Source organism: Cetorhinus maximus, chromosome 14, assembly GCF_964194155.1.
Source record: "Cetorhinus maximus chromosome 14, sCetMax3.hap1.1, whole genome shotgun sequence".
NCBI lineage: Eukaryota > Metazoa > Chordata > Chondrichthyes > Lamniformes > Cetorhinidae > Cetorhinus > Cetorhinus maximus.
In genome coordinates, this window is record NC_135892.1 from 108,850,417 (window position 1) to 108,868,384 (window position 17,968).

Below are 17,968 nucleotides of genomic sequence, written 5' to 3' on the forward strand. Positions count from 1 at the left end.
GAGGCTAATCACATTGGTTCATTGTAGTAGCTTACCTACATTTATGGTTCTGCATTGCCCAATATTTAACTGTAGAGTGAGTTCTTATATTTACTTACTGTAGTAAGTTACTGTATATTCGGCTACTGTACTGAAGTATCCTACATCTAGTTCCCGAAGGACATTACCCTATTTCGAGTTGCTATGGTGAGTTAACCTATAATTTAATGAATCAACATGTGTGGGGCATGGCACTCTCACCAACATTTATCCTTCATGCAATATCACAAAAACAGATTATCTGGTCCGTACCACGCTGCTGTTGGGAGGATCATGCTGTGCATAAATTGGTTGCCTACAACAGTAGCTACACTTTGAATGTTTTTTTTTCAGTCATTTGCAGAGTTTTACTTGGAACTGGTGTACTTGGTCACCGCCTTTTGTCCCTTCTGACACGTCGTGCTTGGCTAGTTCCCCGGGCAGTAGCAGGCACACGGCGGTCTGGATCTCCCGGGAGCTGATGGTGCTGCGCTTGTTGTAATGGGCCAGGCGGGAAGCCTCACCCACGATGCGCTCGAAAATATCGTTCGCAAACGAGTTCATGATGCTCATGGCCTTGGAGGAGATGCCGGTGTCAGGGTGAACCTGCTTCATCACTTTGTAGATGTAGATGGAGTAACTCTCCTTCCTTGACCTTCGCCACTTCTTGCCACCCTTTGCCTGCCAGTTTCTTTAAGACATTTTTAGCTCCCTTCTTGGGAGCTGGTTTCTTCTCATCAATCATCTTCAGTTTCAGACACAGAGAGGACTTCGTGGGCTGTATAGTATTTTGGGATGTCCTATGGTGTTGAAACGAGCGATGAAAATGTTGGAAGAGAGAGCAAGCGAGTCTGGAAGGCACAGAAATTATAGGCCAGTTAAGGCACAAGGCAGTTTGGCAAGGTTGGACGGTATTTATTTTAATGCAAGGAGTCTGACGACTAAGGCAGATGAGTTGAGGGCACAAATTAACACATGAAGGTACAATGTCATTGCTGTCACAGAGACATGGTTGAGAGAGGGGCAGGGTTGGCAGCTCAATATTCCAGGATATAGGGTCTTCAGGCGAGACAGGGAAGGAGGTAAAAGAGGAGGGGGTATTGCAATATTGATCAAGGAATCAATTACAGCAGTAAGGAGGGATGACATCTTAGAAGGCTCCTCAAATGAAGCCATATGGGTAGAACTTAAAAACAAAAAGGGAGCAATTACATTGCTGGGAGTGTACTATAGGTCCCCAAACAGTCAGAGAGAAATAGAAGAACAGATATGTAGGCAAATTTCAGAAAAGTGTAAAAATAATATGGTAGTAATAGTGGGGGATTTCAACTTTCCCGACATTAACTGGGTTAGTCATAGTGTGATAGGTTTAGAGGCAGCGGAATTCTTAAAATGCATCCAGGAGAGCTTTTTAAGCCAGTACGTAGAAAGTCCTACAAGAGAGGGGGTGGTCCTGGACTTAAGTTTAGGGAATGAAGCCGAGCAAGTGGTAGAGGTATCAGTGGGGGAGCATTTTGCAGATAGTGATCATAGCTCCATTAGATTCAAGGTTGTTATGGAAAAGGACATGGATGGGCCAGAAATCAGAGTTCTAAATTGGGGGAAGGCTGATTTTAATAAGACCAGACATGATTTGGCCAGAGTGGACTGGGAGCAGCTGGTTTTAGGTAAATCTGCGTCAGAGCAGTAGGACTCATTCAAGAAGGAAATAGGGAGAGTACAGGGCCAACATATTCCAGTAAAGATAAAGGGTGGGACCAACAAATCCAGGGAACCCTGGATGTCGAGGGATGTACAGGATTGGATAAAGAGAAAAAGGGAGGCTTATGGCAGATACCAAGGGCTCAAAACAGTGGAAGCCCTAGAGGAATATGGAATGTGTAGAGGGAAACTTAAAAAGGAAATTAGGAAAGCAAAAAGGGGTCATGAAAAAACATTGGCAGGTAAAATAAAGGAAAATCCAAAGTTATTTTACAAATACATTAAGAGTAAGAGGATAACTATGGAAAGAGTAGGGCCCATTAAGGACCATAGTGATAATTTGTGTGTGGAGCCGGAAGGTAGGGTTCGAAATGAATATTTTGTGTCAATGTTCACAAGTGAGAGGGACAACATGGGTATGGAAATCAGGCAAAAGGACTGTGATATAATTAAAGAAATTAGCATAGAAAGGGAGGAGGTTCTAAGTGATCTGGCAGACTTAAAAGTAGATAAATCTCCAGGCCCGGATGAAATGTATCCCAGGCGGGTCCCTTGCTGTTTGTGGTATATATAAACGATTTAGACTTGAATGTAAGAGGATTGATCAGTAAGTTCGCAGATGACATGAAAATTGGTGGGGTGGTAAATAGCGAGGAGGACAGCCTTAGATTACAGGAGGATACAGATCCGATAGGCTGATCAGTGGCAAATGAAATTTAATCTGGATAAGTGTGAGGTGATGCACTTGGGCAGGACAAACAGGGCACGGGAATACATGATGAATGACCCTGGGAAGTATCAAGGATCAGAGGGACCTTGGTGTGCATGTCCACCGGTCCCTTAAGGTAGCAGGACAGGTAGATAAGGTGGTTAAGAAGGCATATGGAATACTTGCCTTTATTAGCCGAGGCATAGAATACAAGAGCAGGGAGGCTATGCTGGAACTGTATAAAACGCTGGTTAGGCCACAGCTAGAGTATTGCGTGCCAGAGGTCAGAGGCGATTTACCAGGGTGTTACCTGCGCTGGAGAGTTTTAGTTATGAGGAGAGATTGGATAGACTGGGGTTATTTTTCCTGGAGCAGAGGAGATTGTGGGGGGACATGATTGAGGTGTATAAAATTATGAGGAGCATAGATAGGGTAGACAGGAAGGAACTTTTCCCCTTGGTGGAGGGATCAATAACCAGGGGGCATAGATTTAAGGTAAGGGGAAGGAGGTTTAGAAGGGATGTGAGGATGAATTTTTGCACCCAGAGGGTGGTGGGAATCTGGAACTCACTACCTGAAAGAGTGGTAGAGGCAGAAACCCTCATAACATTTAAGAAGTATTCAGGACAAAAATAAAAATACCTGGAAAAACTCAGCAGGTCTGGCAGCATCTGCGGGGGGGAACACAGTTAACGTTTCGAGTCCGCATGACTCTTCAACAGAACTGTTCTGTTGAAGAGTCATGCGGACTCGAAACGTTAACTGTGTTCCCCTCCGCAGATGCTGCCAGACCTGCTGAGTTTTCCCAGGTATTTTTACTTTTGTTTTGGCTTTCCAGCATCCGCAGTTTTTTGCTTTTAAGAAGTACTTGGGTGTGCACTTGCGATACCGTGGCATACAAGGCTCCGGGCCTAGTGCTGGAAAATGGGATTAGAATAGTTAAGTACTTGTTCCACCGGCACAGACTCGATATGCCGAAGGGCCTTTTTCTGTGCTGTAGACTTGTATGACTCTTAATTGCAAGTCTCTTTATTAACCTCTTTATTTAGCTGTTGTAGTGAATTGCTCCATATCTGGTTATTGTAGGGAGTTCCCCATATTGTTGCTGCAGTGAATTACCATATGTAGTCATTGATGCTCCTCCTAGTTGCTGTAATGAATTACCTTATATTTGCTTTGAAGAATGTGAAAGCTCTGGGCCTGTTTTCTAAGTGCAAGTTGTAGCAGTCTCTTTGGTCAGGTTGGCTGTCTCTCCTTCGCTCTCTCCCTCTCTCACCTGTACCTGTCCCTCCGTTGGTCCATGGCCGCCGCAGTGTTCTCCGGGGAATGTAGTTCCTCTCCTCAGGATTTGCCTCGGCGCCACGCAGGCGGAAACTACAACCCCCAGCATGCCTCTCGGCCTGCGGCAAACCCTTCCGGGGCAAAGGGCCCAACGGAACGGGGATGGGAGGCGGGGGAGGACTGCGAAGCGGGCGGCGCCATGGCAACCAGGGCCCTGCTCTGATAACTAAGGCCTGTAATTCAGGGTTTGACGTGAGGCTCCGGGAAGGTCCTCCGGGTCTGAGAGATTGAAGACAGGCTGGATCAGGAAGATGCTGCGGTGGAGGCGGGCTCTTTCACGCTCTGATACTGCGAGAAGCCTCTCGGCCTAGGCCCGACTCGACCCAGTCGCCTCTTTCCCCCCACCCCCCACAATGACCATCCCTCTTGTGACCGCTTAGGCAAGTGACCCAAGGCCTCGCAGAGCCGTCATGTCCTCAGCCCCAACGCCATCCTCTGCAGCATAGCGACCAGAAGGTGGGGGAAATCCTGGTAAGGAAAGAACCTGTGTTTATTATCGTACTTATAAGCACATCCCTCAAACCACCTCCCATTGCTTCTTCTCCAGGATAAAAGCAAAATACTGCAGATGCTGGAAATCTGAAACAAAAAGAGAAAATGCTGGGGAAAAACTCAGCAGGTTTGGCAGCGTCTGTGAAGAGAGAGAGAGAGAGAAACAGAGTTCATGTTTCGAGTCCCTACAACCTTTCTTCAGAGCTCAAGAGAAGTAGAAATGTGATGAAATTTATACTGTTTAAGGGGGGTGGAGCAGGTGAAGCTATGGGTCAGCGATAGGTGGGGGCAAAAGAAAGGTGAGATGGATAAAGATGTCATGGACAAAAAGACAAAAGGGAGTGTTAATGGCGGTGGTAAGGGTTATCAAAAAGGTGCTGATAGTGGCATAAAGGCGTGAAAGCAGAATGTGATCGTGGCAGAACGAGGGTAAGCGTTCTGTGAGAGAACAACGTGGAACAAGTTGAACAGATGGCCCTTGTGGGGGTGAGGAAAAAAGGATAGAAAATGGGATATAGTGGGTGGATAAAAAAGGAGATCAAACAATGAATAAAAATGGGGGGGAAAATGGATTAAAAAATAAAATTGAATTTTGAGAAAAGGGATGAAAATAGAGGGGAGAGTTCATGGTCTGAAGTTGCTGAACTCAATGTTAAGTCTGGAAGGCTGTAAAGTGCCGAATTGGAAGATGAGGTGCTGTTCCTCCAGTTTGCGTTGGGCTCCACTGGAACATTACAGCAGGCCAAGGATGGACATGTGGGCGAGAAAGCAGGATGGTATGTTGAAATGGCAAGCAACAGGAAGGCCTGGGTCATGCTTGTGGACAGATCAAAGGTGTTCCGCAAAGTAGTCACCCAGTCTGTGTTTGGTCTCCCCAATGTAGAGGAGACCACATTGGGAGCAGTGAACGAAGTAGACCAAATTGAAGGAGGTACAAGTGAAGCACTGCTTCACCTGAAAGGTGTGTTTGGGTCCTTGGATGGTGAGGAGGCAAAGGGGCAGGTGTTGCACCTTTTGTGATTGCATGGGAAGGTGCTTTGGAAAGGGGATGAGGTATTGGGAGTGATGGAGGTGTGGACCAAGGTGTCCCAGAGGTCCTTATGGAATGCTGACGGGGGGGTGAGGGGAAGATGTGTTTGGTGGTGACATTGTGCTGGAGTTGGCAGAAATGGCAAAGGATGATCCTTTGAATGCAGAGGCTGATGGGGTGAAAAGTGAGGACAAGGGGGACCCTATCATGGTTCTGGGAGGGAGAGGAAAGTGTGAGGGTAGAGGCACGGGAGATGGGTCGGACACGGTTGAGGGCCCTGTCAACCAGTGGGTGGGAAATTTCGCTGAAGGAAGATATGTCAAACACCGTTTTGGAAAGTGTCATCATTGGAACAGATGCAACAAAGGTCTGTCTGCAAGCATGACCCAGACCTTCCTGTTGCTTGCCATTTCAACACACCACCCTGCTCTCCTGCCCACATGTCCGTCCTTGGCCTGTTGCAATGTGCCAGTGAAGCCCAATGCAAACTGGAGGAACAGCACCTCCTCTTCCTATCAGGCATTCTGGATTTAACATTGAGTTCAACAACTTCAGACCATGAACTCTCCCCTCTATTTTCACCCCTTTTTTATCCCTTTTTTCAAAATTCATTTTTATTTTTCATTCACTTATTTTTATTTCTATTTATTTTAATTTTTATTCATTATTTTATCCCCCTTTTAAAATACTATTTTCTATCCTTTCCCCCCCCCCCCCACAAGGGCCATCAGTTACTTGTTCCATGATGTTCTTTCACAAAGTGCTTACTCTTGTTTGGCTATTATCAGACTCTGATTTCTTGCCTTTATGCCACTATAGGCACCTTTTCTAGCCCTTACCATCAACATTAACACTCTCTTTGTCCTTTTATTCATGACATCTTTGTCAATCTCTCCTTTGCCCCCATCTATCGCTGGCCTTCTATCCAGCTTCACCTGCTCCACCCCCCTTAAACAGTATAAATTTCATCACATTTCGACTTCTCTTTAGCTTTGAAGAAGGGTCATACAGACTCGAAACGTCAACTCTGTTTCTCTCTCCACAGATGTTGTTAGACCTGCTGAGTTTTTCCAGCATTTTCTGTTTTTGTTTCACATTGTTTCTCATTGGATTACTGTCTTCAAGATGGCCTTTTTCTTATTGGAGGAGCAACACAGTAAACTCTCACAAGCAGCGAATGAATGGCAAGCTGTTTGGTTGGAGGGGGAATGTTGGCTGGCACACCCTGCTCTTTTTCAAAGTGCTCTTCAAATGGTATTCGAGTGCTATTCAAAGTGCTCAGCAAAAAAAAAATAATAATTTGTATTTATTTGTAGCCTTTCACCACCTCAGGACGTCTCAAAGCGTTTTCCAGCCGATTAGGTACTTTTGGAAATGTGGAGCATTTGGACATGGCTTCCTTTGTTAGCTGAAAGACAGCATCTCTGGCAGTGTAGCACTTCCCCAGTACTGCACTGAATTGGTAGTTTAGTTTCTGTGTTCCAATTCACAGTGATGCTTCAACCAAGTACCTGAAGAGTTGATGAGTGCTACCGACTGAGCCAAGTTGGTACTGCATGCCCTCCGCTCTTGAACCCACAAGGCTAATCCACAACCCCCCCCCCCCAATTTTGATGAGGTAGATTCATGTTGTCAGTGAAAAGTGCCTTATTCAAACAATTTTTCTAACTCTACTCAGATGGAGTGCTTTACATAGTATACCAGATTGGAATAATCACCATTGTATAAATTAATTCTTCAATTGCCCATTTTCAGGTGTGAAGCAGTCTATATTTGCAGTCTAAGAGATAGTAGCTACAAGTTTTTCCTATTGGTTTTAAATTTTTGGTTAGAATTTGTTTCTACTTTATTTACTTCAATTCAACTGGCATACAGGACAAACAGAGCCACCAGATCTTTAACCAGCTATTTCTTGAATGAAGACAGTATCTTAGCCTCAGTGACCTTTTTTGGGGGTCCCTTTCCAGCTGTTGATCATTTCCTGGTAAACGAATAATTGACATATGTCTTGAATATTCCCTTCACAACCATGAACATGTGCGCTCTTATCCTAACCTATCTAAAAGAATTTTGAGTTCGCTTTTTCTACCCTGTTATCTCACAGTTTGAAAAGAACTGATCTGAGATATTTGGTCAAGGCTAAAGAACCTGAACTGAAACAGTTGTTTCTTATTGCCCTTCCGTCTCGATGTGGTACTGACTTCCGCATAATGGGAAGGTATCAGGATTTTGCTGAGTTATCTGATCTCGGCTTGGCTGGCAGTGGCGATGATATGTCTACCCTCTGTGACCCTGAGTGGGCTGGAGGGCAAAAGTCACCTCATCTTTTTATTGCTATCAAGTGACTCCTGCAGACCAGTGACAACAAGATCAACCGATCTGCTTGTTATGGTTTACGCATGGACAGGCCCCACTGTACAGAGTGGCTGCTAGTGCCCTGATATAAGATCTCAGCATTAATCAGGAGCGGGACAAAGAAAAAGAATATTTTAGAGAAATAAATGTCCAGATAGTCTCATGGCTTAGAAAACTGCTTAAAGGCCTCCTCTTAGACAATGGGTTCAGTCTACCCCAGAACTGAATTGTGTTAACATTACAGTGCAGTATTGAGGGAGTGCCTCATTACCAGAGATGCTACCTTTTGAAGGGGTGTTAAACAAAAGCTTCACTGTCTCTTTGGTTAAGGTGGATATTAAAGATGCTGTAGCACTTTTTCCAAAGACCAGGGAGTTCTTTTCGTATACTGACCAAAATTTCCTCCCTCAACAAAGGCCACCAGAATAAATTAACTTGTTACATGTAAATTGGCTGGTGTATTTTCCTGCACGATAACAGTAACTGCACATCAAAAGTAATTAATTGGTTACGAATTTGTGATGTCCTGATTGTGATAAGGTGCACATTCAATTCAGGCAGTGACTAGTGGGGTACCGCAGGGATTGGTGCTGGGACCCCAGCTATTCACAATATATATTAATGATTTAGATGAGGGAACTAAATGTAATATCTCCAAATTTGCAGATGACACAAAGCTGGGTGGGAGCGTGAGCTGTGAGGAGGATGCAGAGATGCTTCAGTGTGATTTGGACAAGCTGAGTGAGTGGGCAAATGCATGGCAGATTCAGTATAATGTGGATAAATGTGAGGTTATCCATTTTGGTAGCAAAAACAGGAAGGCAGATTATTATCTGAATGGCTATAAATTGAGAGAGGGGAATGTGCAACGAGACCTGAGTGTCCTCGTACACTAGTCGCTGAAGGTAAGCATGCAGGTGCAGCAGGCAGTAAAGAAGGCAAATGGTGTGTTGGCCTTCATAGCAAGAAGATTCGAGTATAGGAGCAGGGATGTCTTGCTACAATTATACAGGGCCTTGGTGAGACCACACCTGGAATGTTGTATGCAGTTTTGGTCTCCTTATCTGAGGAAGGATGCTCTTGCTTATAGAGGGAGTGCAGCGAAGGTTTACCAGACTGATTCCTGGGATGGCGGGACTGACATATGAGAAGAGATTGAATTGGTTAGGATTATATTCGCTGGAGTTCAGAAGAATGAGGGGAGATCTCGCAGAAACCAATAAAATCCTAACAGGACTAGACAGGGTAGATGCAGAAAGGATGTTCCCGATGGTGGGGGAGTCCAGAACCAGGGGTCACAGTCTGAGGATACGGGGTAGACCATTTAGGACTGAGATGAGGAGAAATTTCTTCACCCAGAGAGTGGTGAGCCTGTGGAATTCGCTACCACAGAAAGTGGTTGAGGCCAAAACATTGTATGTTTTCAAGGAGGAGTTAGATATAGCCCTAGGGGCAAAAGGGATCAAAGGATATGGGGAGAAAGTGGGTGCAGGCTATTGAGTTGGATGATCAACCATGATCATAATGAACGGAAGAGCAGGCTCAAAGGGCCAAATGGCCTACTCCTGCTCCTAGTTTCTATGTATGTTTCTATGTATGCTATAAACGAGCATCTATCTCTCTTTCACCTCCTCTTCCAAATCTTTACTCCTTTGTATACAACCTGCTCATGTTTAAGGACTGAAGTACAGTATCTGGGTTCTGGTGTCTATCACAGTGTATGCATAGTATGTGGAGGAGTAACCCATTGCACCACAGCATGTAAAGCCTTGGGAAATTGAGAAGATGTACTTTGGTGATGTCAGTCTTGGGAATTGTCATTTGCTTTAGAAACATTGATGCCTACTTGTTTCTTTCTGGTCTGTCCGATCTCATTAAATACGCAGAGCCACAGTGATTATGGGGTTAGAAATGTGTGCCAGGCTAAACCGTTGCAGATTGTGTGATGGAGTGAAAGTTGAGTCTGACTAGCTTCACCTACTGACAGCTCATAGAGCAACATTGGCACAAGGTCAAAGAAATATTTGTAGGTGGGTGTGAGAAGGCAGCAAGTCAGGAAAATGGGCTAAAAATAGTGACGTTCAAAATTTACATTGGCCTATGTCGCAATAGACCGGGGGCAATGTGATTAATGCAACTGACCTTTGATTGTCTGCCAACACCCAAAACGTGCTCACTTCATTCAAAGAGGATGTTAATATTATTGGTCTTTTGGCCCAACTAGTCTATCCAGATGCGTATGCTCCACATAAGCCTCCTCCCACTCTATTTCACCTAACCTTATTAACATATATTCTTTCTCCCTCATGTACTTATCTTGCTTCTCCTTAAATGTATCTATGCTATTGACCTCAACTATTCCTTGTGCTACCATGTTCCACGTTTTTAGAGAGAATTTCCAATATATATGCATATATTATATATGTGTGGTATATTAAGTCAGTAATGAAACAGCAGCAATGCAGTGGGTTTTTTTTCAAACAGTCAGTGTTAACTTTCTATGTTCATTTGAATTTTGGTTCTTGTTTCTGTTACTGGAGCTTTGCAAGAGAACCAAAAGCAAGTGAATACTTGTAATTGCGGCTGAATCGTCAGCCAGAACATGATTCTGAGTGATCCAAGTGTGAATTTTCCTTACGGTTTCCAACTGGAGTTCATGTCAAGTCATGCCTGCCAGGTCAGGAACATATTGCACATATTTATTTGTTTCCTGAAAAGAAGGTAAGAATAGACTGTCATCAGGAAACCATGTAATCTCATGGATTGTGTGCAAATACTTGACTCCAAGCTGTGCATATATTTGGACTTTCTTAAGAAAAATGACATATTAGCATAGTTAACATACGTTACCCTTTCCTTAAAAAATATCTTATATATCAGCCAGGACAGAGGATTGGTTAGCTAACAGGAAACGGGGAGTAGGCATAAATGGGTCATTTTCAAGTTGGCAAGATGTAACAAGTGGAGTGCCACAGGGATCAATGCTGGGGCTTCAACTATTTACAATGAATATTAATGATTTGGATGAAGGAACTGAATGTATAGTTGCTAACTCCGCTGATGACACGAGGATAGTTGGAAAGTAATTTGTGATATAGATAGGTTAAGTGACTGGGCGAAAATTTGGCAGATGGAGCATAATGTGGGAAAATGAGAACTTGTCCACTTTGACAGGAAGAATCAAAAAGCAGTATATTATCTGAATGGAGAGAGTTACAGAGGGATCTGGTGGACTGGTACATAACTCACAAAGTTAGTATGCAGGTACAGCAAGTGATTAGGAAGGCCAATAGAATGTAATCGTTTATTGCAAGGGGGATGGAATATAAAAGTAGAGATACTTTGCTACATTTGTACAGGGCGTTGGTGAAACCACCTCTAGAGTATTGTGTAGTTTTTGTCTCCTTATTTAAGAAAGAACATAAATTACATTAGAAGCAGTTTAGAGAAGGTTCACTTGACTGATTCCTGGGATGAGGGGTGTTATCTTGTCAGGAAAGACAGTTGAGTCTGTACCCATTGGAATTTAGAAGAATGAGAGATGACCTTATTGAAACACACAAGATCCTAAGGGGACTTGGCAGTGCGGATGCTGAGAGGATGTTTCCCCTTGTGGGAGAGATAAGTACTAGGGACACAGTTTTAAAACAAGGGGTCTCCCATTTAAGAGAGTTGAGGAGAAATATTTTCTCCGGGTGTCATGAGTCTGTGGAACTCTCTTTCCCAGAGAGTGGTGGAGGCAGGGTGGTTGAATATTTTTAAGGCAGAAGTAGATAGATCCTTGCCTAACAAGGAAGTCAAAGGGTATTGGTGGTAGGTAGGAAAGTGGTGTTGAGGTCACAATCAGATTAGCCTACTCCTGCTCCTAATTCATAAGTTCATACGTTCGCTAAAAGTTGCATTTTTAATACTTTTCATGATCTCAATAAGTCTCAAAATGCTTCAGATACAACAAAGTGATTTTGCAATATAATCACTGTTGTAATTAAAGAAAGAAAGAAGAACTTGCATTTATATAGCATCTTTCACGATTTCAGGACATGCCTTACAGCCAGTGAAGCACTGAACTTCAAAATTGCTGTATTATTGTAAATGCCAATTTTCCGAAAGCAATATCCCACAACAGCAACCTGATAACCAGATAATCCTATTTAATGGTGTTGATTTGAGGGATAAATATTGGCCAGGACACCAGAGATAACTCCCCACCTCTTCTTCAAAAATAGTGCCATGGGATCTTGTCTGAGAGGTAGGCACGGCTTCGGTTTAATATCTCATCCAAAAGATGGCATCTTGGACAGTGCAGCATTTCCTCTGTACTGCACTGGACTGTCAGCTCAGATTTTTGTGCTCAAGCCCTAGAGTGGAACTTGAACTGAACAACCTGGTGACTCAGAATGCTACCAACTACACTATGACTGGCAGACAAATGTGCCAACTAATTTGTGCACTGCCAATAATTGTTTTAAACCTTGTCCTTGTGTTAAAATTGCCACTGCCAATTGCAAGAACCTAATTATTGTTCCTATTTTTTCTATTCTTTTCCCTGTGGATCAATGACTTTTGCTAACTACACATTCTCCACAAACTTAATTTGAACCATTGTTCGGGGGAAATGAAGTTGGTATCTAGGTTTTTTTTTTAGGTGTTGTAACATTTATTTAAATTGTCTTCCTGCAGGCAGACTTTGGCTCCTGAATAGCAGACAGAATGGAGGAGAAGAAACTGAAGCGCAGGAGCCCCAAGGCCGCTACACATCAGCACATGCCTCCAGTAAGCAACAAAAAAAACACGGTACCGAGTAAGAGTGTGGGCTTGAACACTGGCACACAGACAGCTGCTCCAAAACAAAAGCTGAAAAGGTATAATACATTATTTTTTATTATTCATTCTTGGGATGTGGGCATTGCTGATGAGGCTGGCATTTATTACCCATCCCTAGCTGTCCTCAAGATGGTGGTAGTTGTGAGCCTTCTTCTGTAACAACTGCTGTTGAACTACCTCAGAGGCATATGAACATACGACATAGGTGCAGAAGTAAGCTATTCGGCCCCTCGAGCCTGCTCCGCCATTCAAAAGATCATGGCTGATCTATTTGTGTTTTGAGTTCTACATTCCCACCTATCCCCGGTAACCTTTGATTCCCCTGCCTAACAAAAATCTATCTACCTCTGCCTCGGGGGTAGGCAGGAATGTAGGGTTGAGGTTACCTTCAGATCAGCCATGATCTTATTGAATGACGGAGCAGGCTTGAGTGGCCTACTCCTGCTCCTAATTCGTATGTTCGTATTCAGTGGCCCCGTTCCCTATCTTCTGAGGCAGAGAGTTCCAAAGTCGCGCAACCCTCTGAGAGAGAAAAATTCTCTCCATTTCTGTACTAAGAGAGCAACCCCTAACTTTAAAACAGTGCCCCTTGTTCTGGACTGACCCACAAGAGGAAACATCCTTTCCACGTCCACTTTGTCAATACCGTTCAGGATCTTAGATGCTTCAATCAAGTCACCCCTCATTCTTCTACATTCTAGTGGAAACAAGCCCAGCCTGTCCAACACATCCTCATAAGACAATCTCGTAAACCTCCTCTGAACCATCTCCAATGCATTTACATCCTTCCTTAAATAATGAGACCAAAACTGCACACAGTATTTGACATGCAGTCTCACCAATGTCCTGTATAACTGAAGCATACCATCTTTACTTTTACGTTAAATTCCTCTCATAATAAAGGATAGCATTCCATTAACTACCTTGACTACATGCTGTACCTGCGTGCTAACTTTTTGTGACTCATGCACGAGAGCGCCTAGATCCCTCTGCTCCTCGCAATTCTGCAATCATTCTCCATTTAAGTAATACTCTGCTTTTTTTATTCTTCCTGACAAAGTGAACAACTTCACATTTTCCCACGTTATACTCCATCTGCCAGATTTTTGTCCATTCACTCAACTTACCTATATCCATCTGCAAACTTCTTATATAAAAATAAAATACTGCAGATGCTGGAAATCTGAAACAAAAACAAATATTGCTGGAAAAAACTCAGCAGGTCTGGCAGCATCTGTGGAGAGAAAGACAGAGCTAACGTTGCGAGCCCGTATGGAGCTGCAGGCTGGCAAGTCTCCGGGTCCTGATGGACTTCATCCTAGGGTCTTAAAAAAGGTGGCTAATGAGGTAGTAGATGGCTTGGTGTTAATTTTCCAAAATTCCCTAGATTCTGGAAAGGTTCTGAAGAAGAGTCATACGGACTCGCAACATTAACTGTCTTTCTCGGCAAACTTCTTATGTCTTCTTCACAATGTACTTTCCTACCTATCTTTGAGTCGTCTGCAAATTTAGCTACCATGCCTTCACTCCCCTCATCTAAGTCATTGATGTAAATTGTAAAAAGTTGATAAATTGGTTAAATGTGATTTCCCTTTCACAAAGCCATGCTGACTCTTCCTGATTACCTTACATTTTTCTAAGTGCCTGCTGTAAAATCTTTAATAATCCACTCTGACACCTTCACCACGTCAGACGTCAAGCTAACTGGCTTATAGTTTCTTGTTTTCTGCCTCCCTCCCTTCTTGAATACCGGGGTTATATTTGCTACTTTCCAGTCTGATGAAACCTTTCTAGAATCTAGGGAATTTTGGAAAATGAACACCAAGTCATCTACTACCTCATTAGCCACCTCCTTTAAGATGGGATGATGTCCACCAGGACACGGAGACTTGTCAGCCTGCAGCTCCGTCAGCTTGCTTAGTACCGCTTCGCTAGTGATTGTAATTTCACCAAGTTCCTCTCTTCCCTCCACTGATTTACAGCTATTATTTTTATATCCTCTATAATGAAGACAGAAGCAAAATATTTGTTCATTTCATCCACCATTTCCTAATTATCTACTATTAACTCCTCATTCTCACACTCCAGAGGACCAACACTCACTTTACTACTCTTTTCTTTTAAATACCTGTAGAAACTCTTGCTATCCGTTTTTACATTTCTGGCTAACTTCCCCATATTCTCTAATTTCTTTCTCCTGATTGACCTTTTAATCATTCTTTGCCGTTCTTTATATTCTGACCAATCATCTGACCTGCCACTCATCATTGTGCATTTATATGTCTTTTCTTTAAGTTTGATGCTTTCCTTAACTTCTTTAGTTAACCACGGATGGTGGGTCCTCCCTTTAGAATTTTTCTTTATAGTAGGAATATATTTATTCTGAAAAATCCCCTTAAATGTCTGCCACTGCTTCGCTTTTGATCTATCCCGTAGCCTAGTATCCCAGTTAACTTCAACTAGCCCAGCTTTCATGCCCGCACAGTTGCCCTTATTTAAGTTTAAAATACTAGTCTTAGACCCACTCTTCTCCTTTTCATACTGGATGTAAAATTCAATCATATTGTGGTCACTGCTACCTGGGGGTGCCTTTACCCTGAGGTCATTAGTTAATCCTGTCACGTTACATAATGCCAAGTCTAATATAACCTGCTCTCTGGTTGGTTCCAGAACGTGCTGCTTTAAGAAACTATCTCAAAAGCATTGTATGAACCCCTCATCCAGGCTAGCAACCTGATTTTTGCAGTTTTATATGTAGATTAAAGTCACCCATAATTATTGCCATCATGGTTCAAAGTGAACCATGTTGGCATGGGACTGGAATCGCAGATAGGTCAGGCTGAGTAAGGTTGGCAGATTTTTTTCCCTAAAGGATATTAATAAACCAGTTGTATTTTAATCCTATTAGTTCATTTCATTTACACATTGTAAAGTTTTCTAGCAGCATATCCTGCCAAAAATAATATTTTGATCTGTCTTTATATTTTAATTTGATATATATTGTCACTCATCGAGGTGAATGAGGAGCACCCCCCCCCCACCCCAAACTTTTGAACATCAAGAACTCTCAGATGAGGTAGAACAGAGTCAAAGTGCCCTTTACTCTACCAACATTTCAGAAGAACTCCCCTTAGTGCATCAGTGTTGGAAGCATTTTATAAAACCCTGTGCCATTAACTTCTTTCAAAGGGAATGCCTGCTCTAGGACATACAATCATAACAGTGCCATACAGGTTTTGCTGAGGCTGTACAATGCACTGGTCTGGCCACATTTGAGCATTGCTTCGAGTCTGGTGATCTCCCTGCACAAGAGTTATGCAAACATTGGGCAGGGCACATAAAAGAGCACCAGAGTGTAAAGGAATAAGGTGTGAGTGAGATTGCTAATTTCCGCTCAGTCACAGGCAGTTTTGTGCAAGGGAGGAATCGAATTGAGAAAGCTCCAAGCTAATTATAAGACTGAACAAAGGAGAGGAAAGACTTGCATGATATCAATCTGACTTGATGATAAGCCAAATCCCATCTTGAAAGAATACAAATTTCTTGCTCGCTGCGCCATCTGATCTCCTGTAGGCTGATCTCAATAAGCTTTTAGTAACTGAAACTGTTCAGTTTACAGCATTGGAAAAATCTATTGCTGTTGCTCTTTTCAATGTACTTGTTCTTTCTAAATACTCACAGCCTGTACAACATGTGCGTTAGCCCCAGAAGCTGATGGACCTGACTGAACTACACACTTTGTGCTTACGACAAAAAAATGTAGCCAAACAGCATGGACTTGGAGATATTCCAATGTAAAGCTGGGGAAATGCAGACTGGGCTCATTTTCTTTTAAAAGAAGAACAGTAGCTCAATGACATCAGATGCAGTTTTGGGTTGTCATCAGGATTTGAATAAAGCCTAATTGTGGGTGTGGAGCTTTTGTCCTATCTCTACTTGTAATGCCGTGGTACAGTTCAATAATAGACTTTGTCCTTTAGGACAGTTCTGTGTCCGGCCACAGTATTTTGAGCTGTATAACATTGCTACTGATGAACTAGTTTGCATCATATGCTGAGAGGATTTTTCCCATCATGGGCAATCTAGAACTAGGGGCCGCAGTTTGAAAAAAAAAATAAGGGATCTCCCATTTGAGACAGAGATGAGAGGGAATTTCTTCTGAGTGTCGTTAATCTTTAGAATTCGCTCCCCCAGGGAGCAGTGGAGGCTGGGTCATTGAGTATATTCAAGGCTGAGTTAGACAGATTTTTGATCGAGTCTCTTGTCGAAGGTTTATGGGGGGCAGGCAGGAAAGTAGAGTTAAGGCCACAATCAGATCAGCCATGATCTTATTGAATGGTGGTGCAGGCTCAATTGGCTGAATGGCATATACCAGTTCTTACTTTGTATGATCTTATATGGATTTTCTAACATTGGCATCAATGCATTGAGCCCGACCTTCAGCAACTGAAGGTGTTAGGATGCCTCATTCCTGTTCCATACAACATCCGTGCACTTTGCATTGAGAAATGCACCTTTTATAGGTTTATCAATACCATGGAACAGTGTTGGGGCATAGATTTGTCCTGTGAATTCCAACGTTTGGAGGTCTTGGGTTTTTTTTTTGGTGGTGATAAGAGAGGAAAATATTGAGAGAACATGGGAATACGAGTAGACCATTCAGCCACTTGAGTATGTTCTGCCATTCAGTTAAATTTTTTTCTTTATTCTTCCATGGGATGTGGGTGTCACTGGCAAGGCCAGCATTTGTTGCCCATCCCTAATTGCCTTTGAAATGAGTGACTTTGCAGAGGACAGTTAAGCGTCAGCCACATTGCTGTGGATCTGGAAGCATCTGGGTGGCAGATTCCCTTCCCCACTGATGAGTTTTCAAAATAAACAATAATAGCTGTCACGGTCTAGCTTTTTAGGACCAGATTTATTAATTGAATTTAAATTCCACTGGCTGCCATGGTGGGATTTGAACCCACATCTCCAGAGCATTAGCCTGGGTGTCTGGATTACTGACTGGTCCAGTGACATTACCACTAAGCTACTGTCTCCCCTCATTGATCATGGCTTATCTGTATCTTAACTCCATGTATTCGCCTTTGCTCCATAGGCAAATCTGTTTCCTGAGCATGTGTTCCAATGTGCTGTACATTGATAGGCTTGAGAGCATTTTACCTCCACTCCTTGGCCTCTTAACCAAGATAATAGATGTCAGTAGGCTCTTTGAATTTGGAGGGCATCATAAATTGTGCCTGATGTTCCTCATATTTAAATCCCATCATGGCTTCAGCCTTCCCTACCTCTCTAACCTACTCCAGTCCTATCCTCCCCATCCCCCAGAGCGGTCTATTCCTCGGACCCTGGCTTCTTGTCTATCTGGGTTGTGCGATTGGCTGCCACACTCTGGAGTTTTATCCTTCACCCTTCATCTCTCTCTCTTCATGCAAGACCTTCCTTAAAATTCATCTCTTTGACCTAGTTCATGGTCACCTCTCCTTCATAACACG

General features: G+C 43.1%; 1 protein-coding gene and 1 long non-coding RNA gene across 3 annotated transcripts in view; one reads left to right on the forward strand and one right to left on the reverse strand.

Annotated features, from left to right (window-relative positions):
- Window positions 1-231: 231 nt before the first annotated feature.
- LOC144689944 (uncharacterized) lies at window positions 232-3,827 on the reverse strand. Its single transcript, XR_013578737.1, has 2 exons — window positions 3,593-3,827; window positions 232-869 (listed from the first exon to the last, which is right to left on the reverse strand). It is a non-coding gene; the product is annotated as an uncharacterized LOC144689944 (long non-coding RNA).
- Window positions 3,828-3,862: 35 nt separating this feature from the next.
- Window positions 3,863-17,968, forward strand: part of ccdc28a (coiled-coil domain containing 28A) — a 30,535-nt gene continuing 16,429 nt past the window's right edge. Inside the window, exons 1-2 of one of the 2 annotated variants that reach the window (XM_078557466.1) lie at window positions 3,863-4,240; window positions 12,327-12,508. In XM_078557466.1, coding sequence (XP_078413592.1) covers window positions 12,357-12,508 — 152 coding nt within the window. In that variant the 5' untranslated portion in view covers window positions 3,863-4,240; window positions 12,327-12,356. The remainder of the gene's footprint in view (window positions 4,241-12,326; window positions 12,509-17,968) is intronic. The other variant, XM_078557465.1, reaches the window with a different exon arrangement.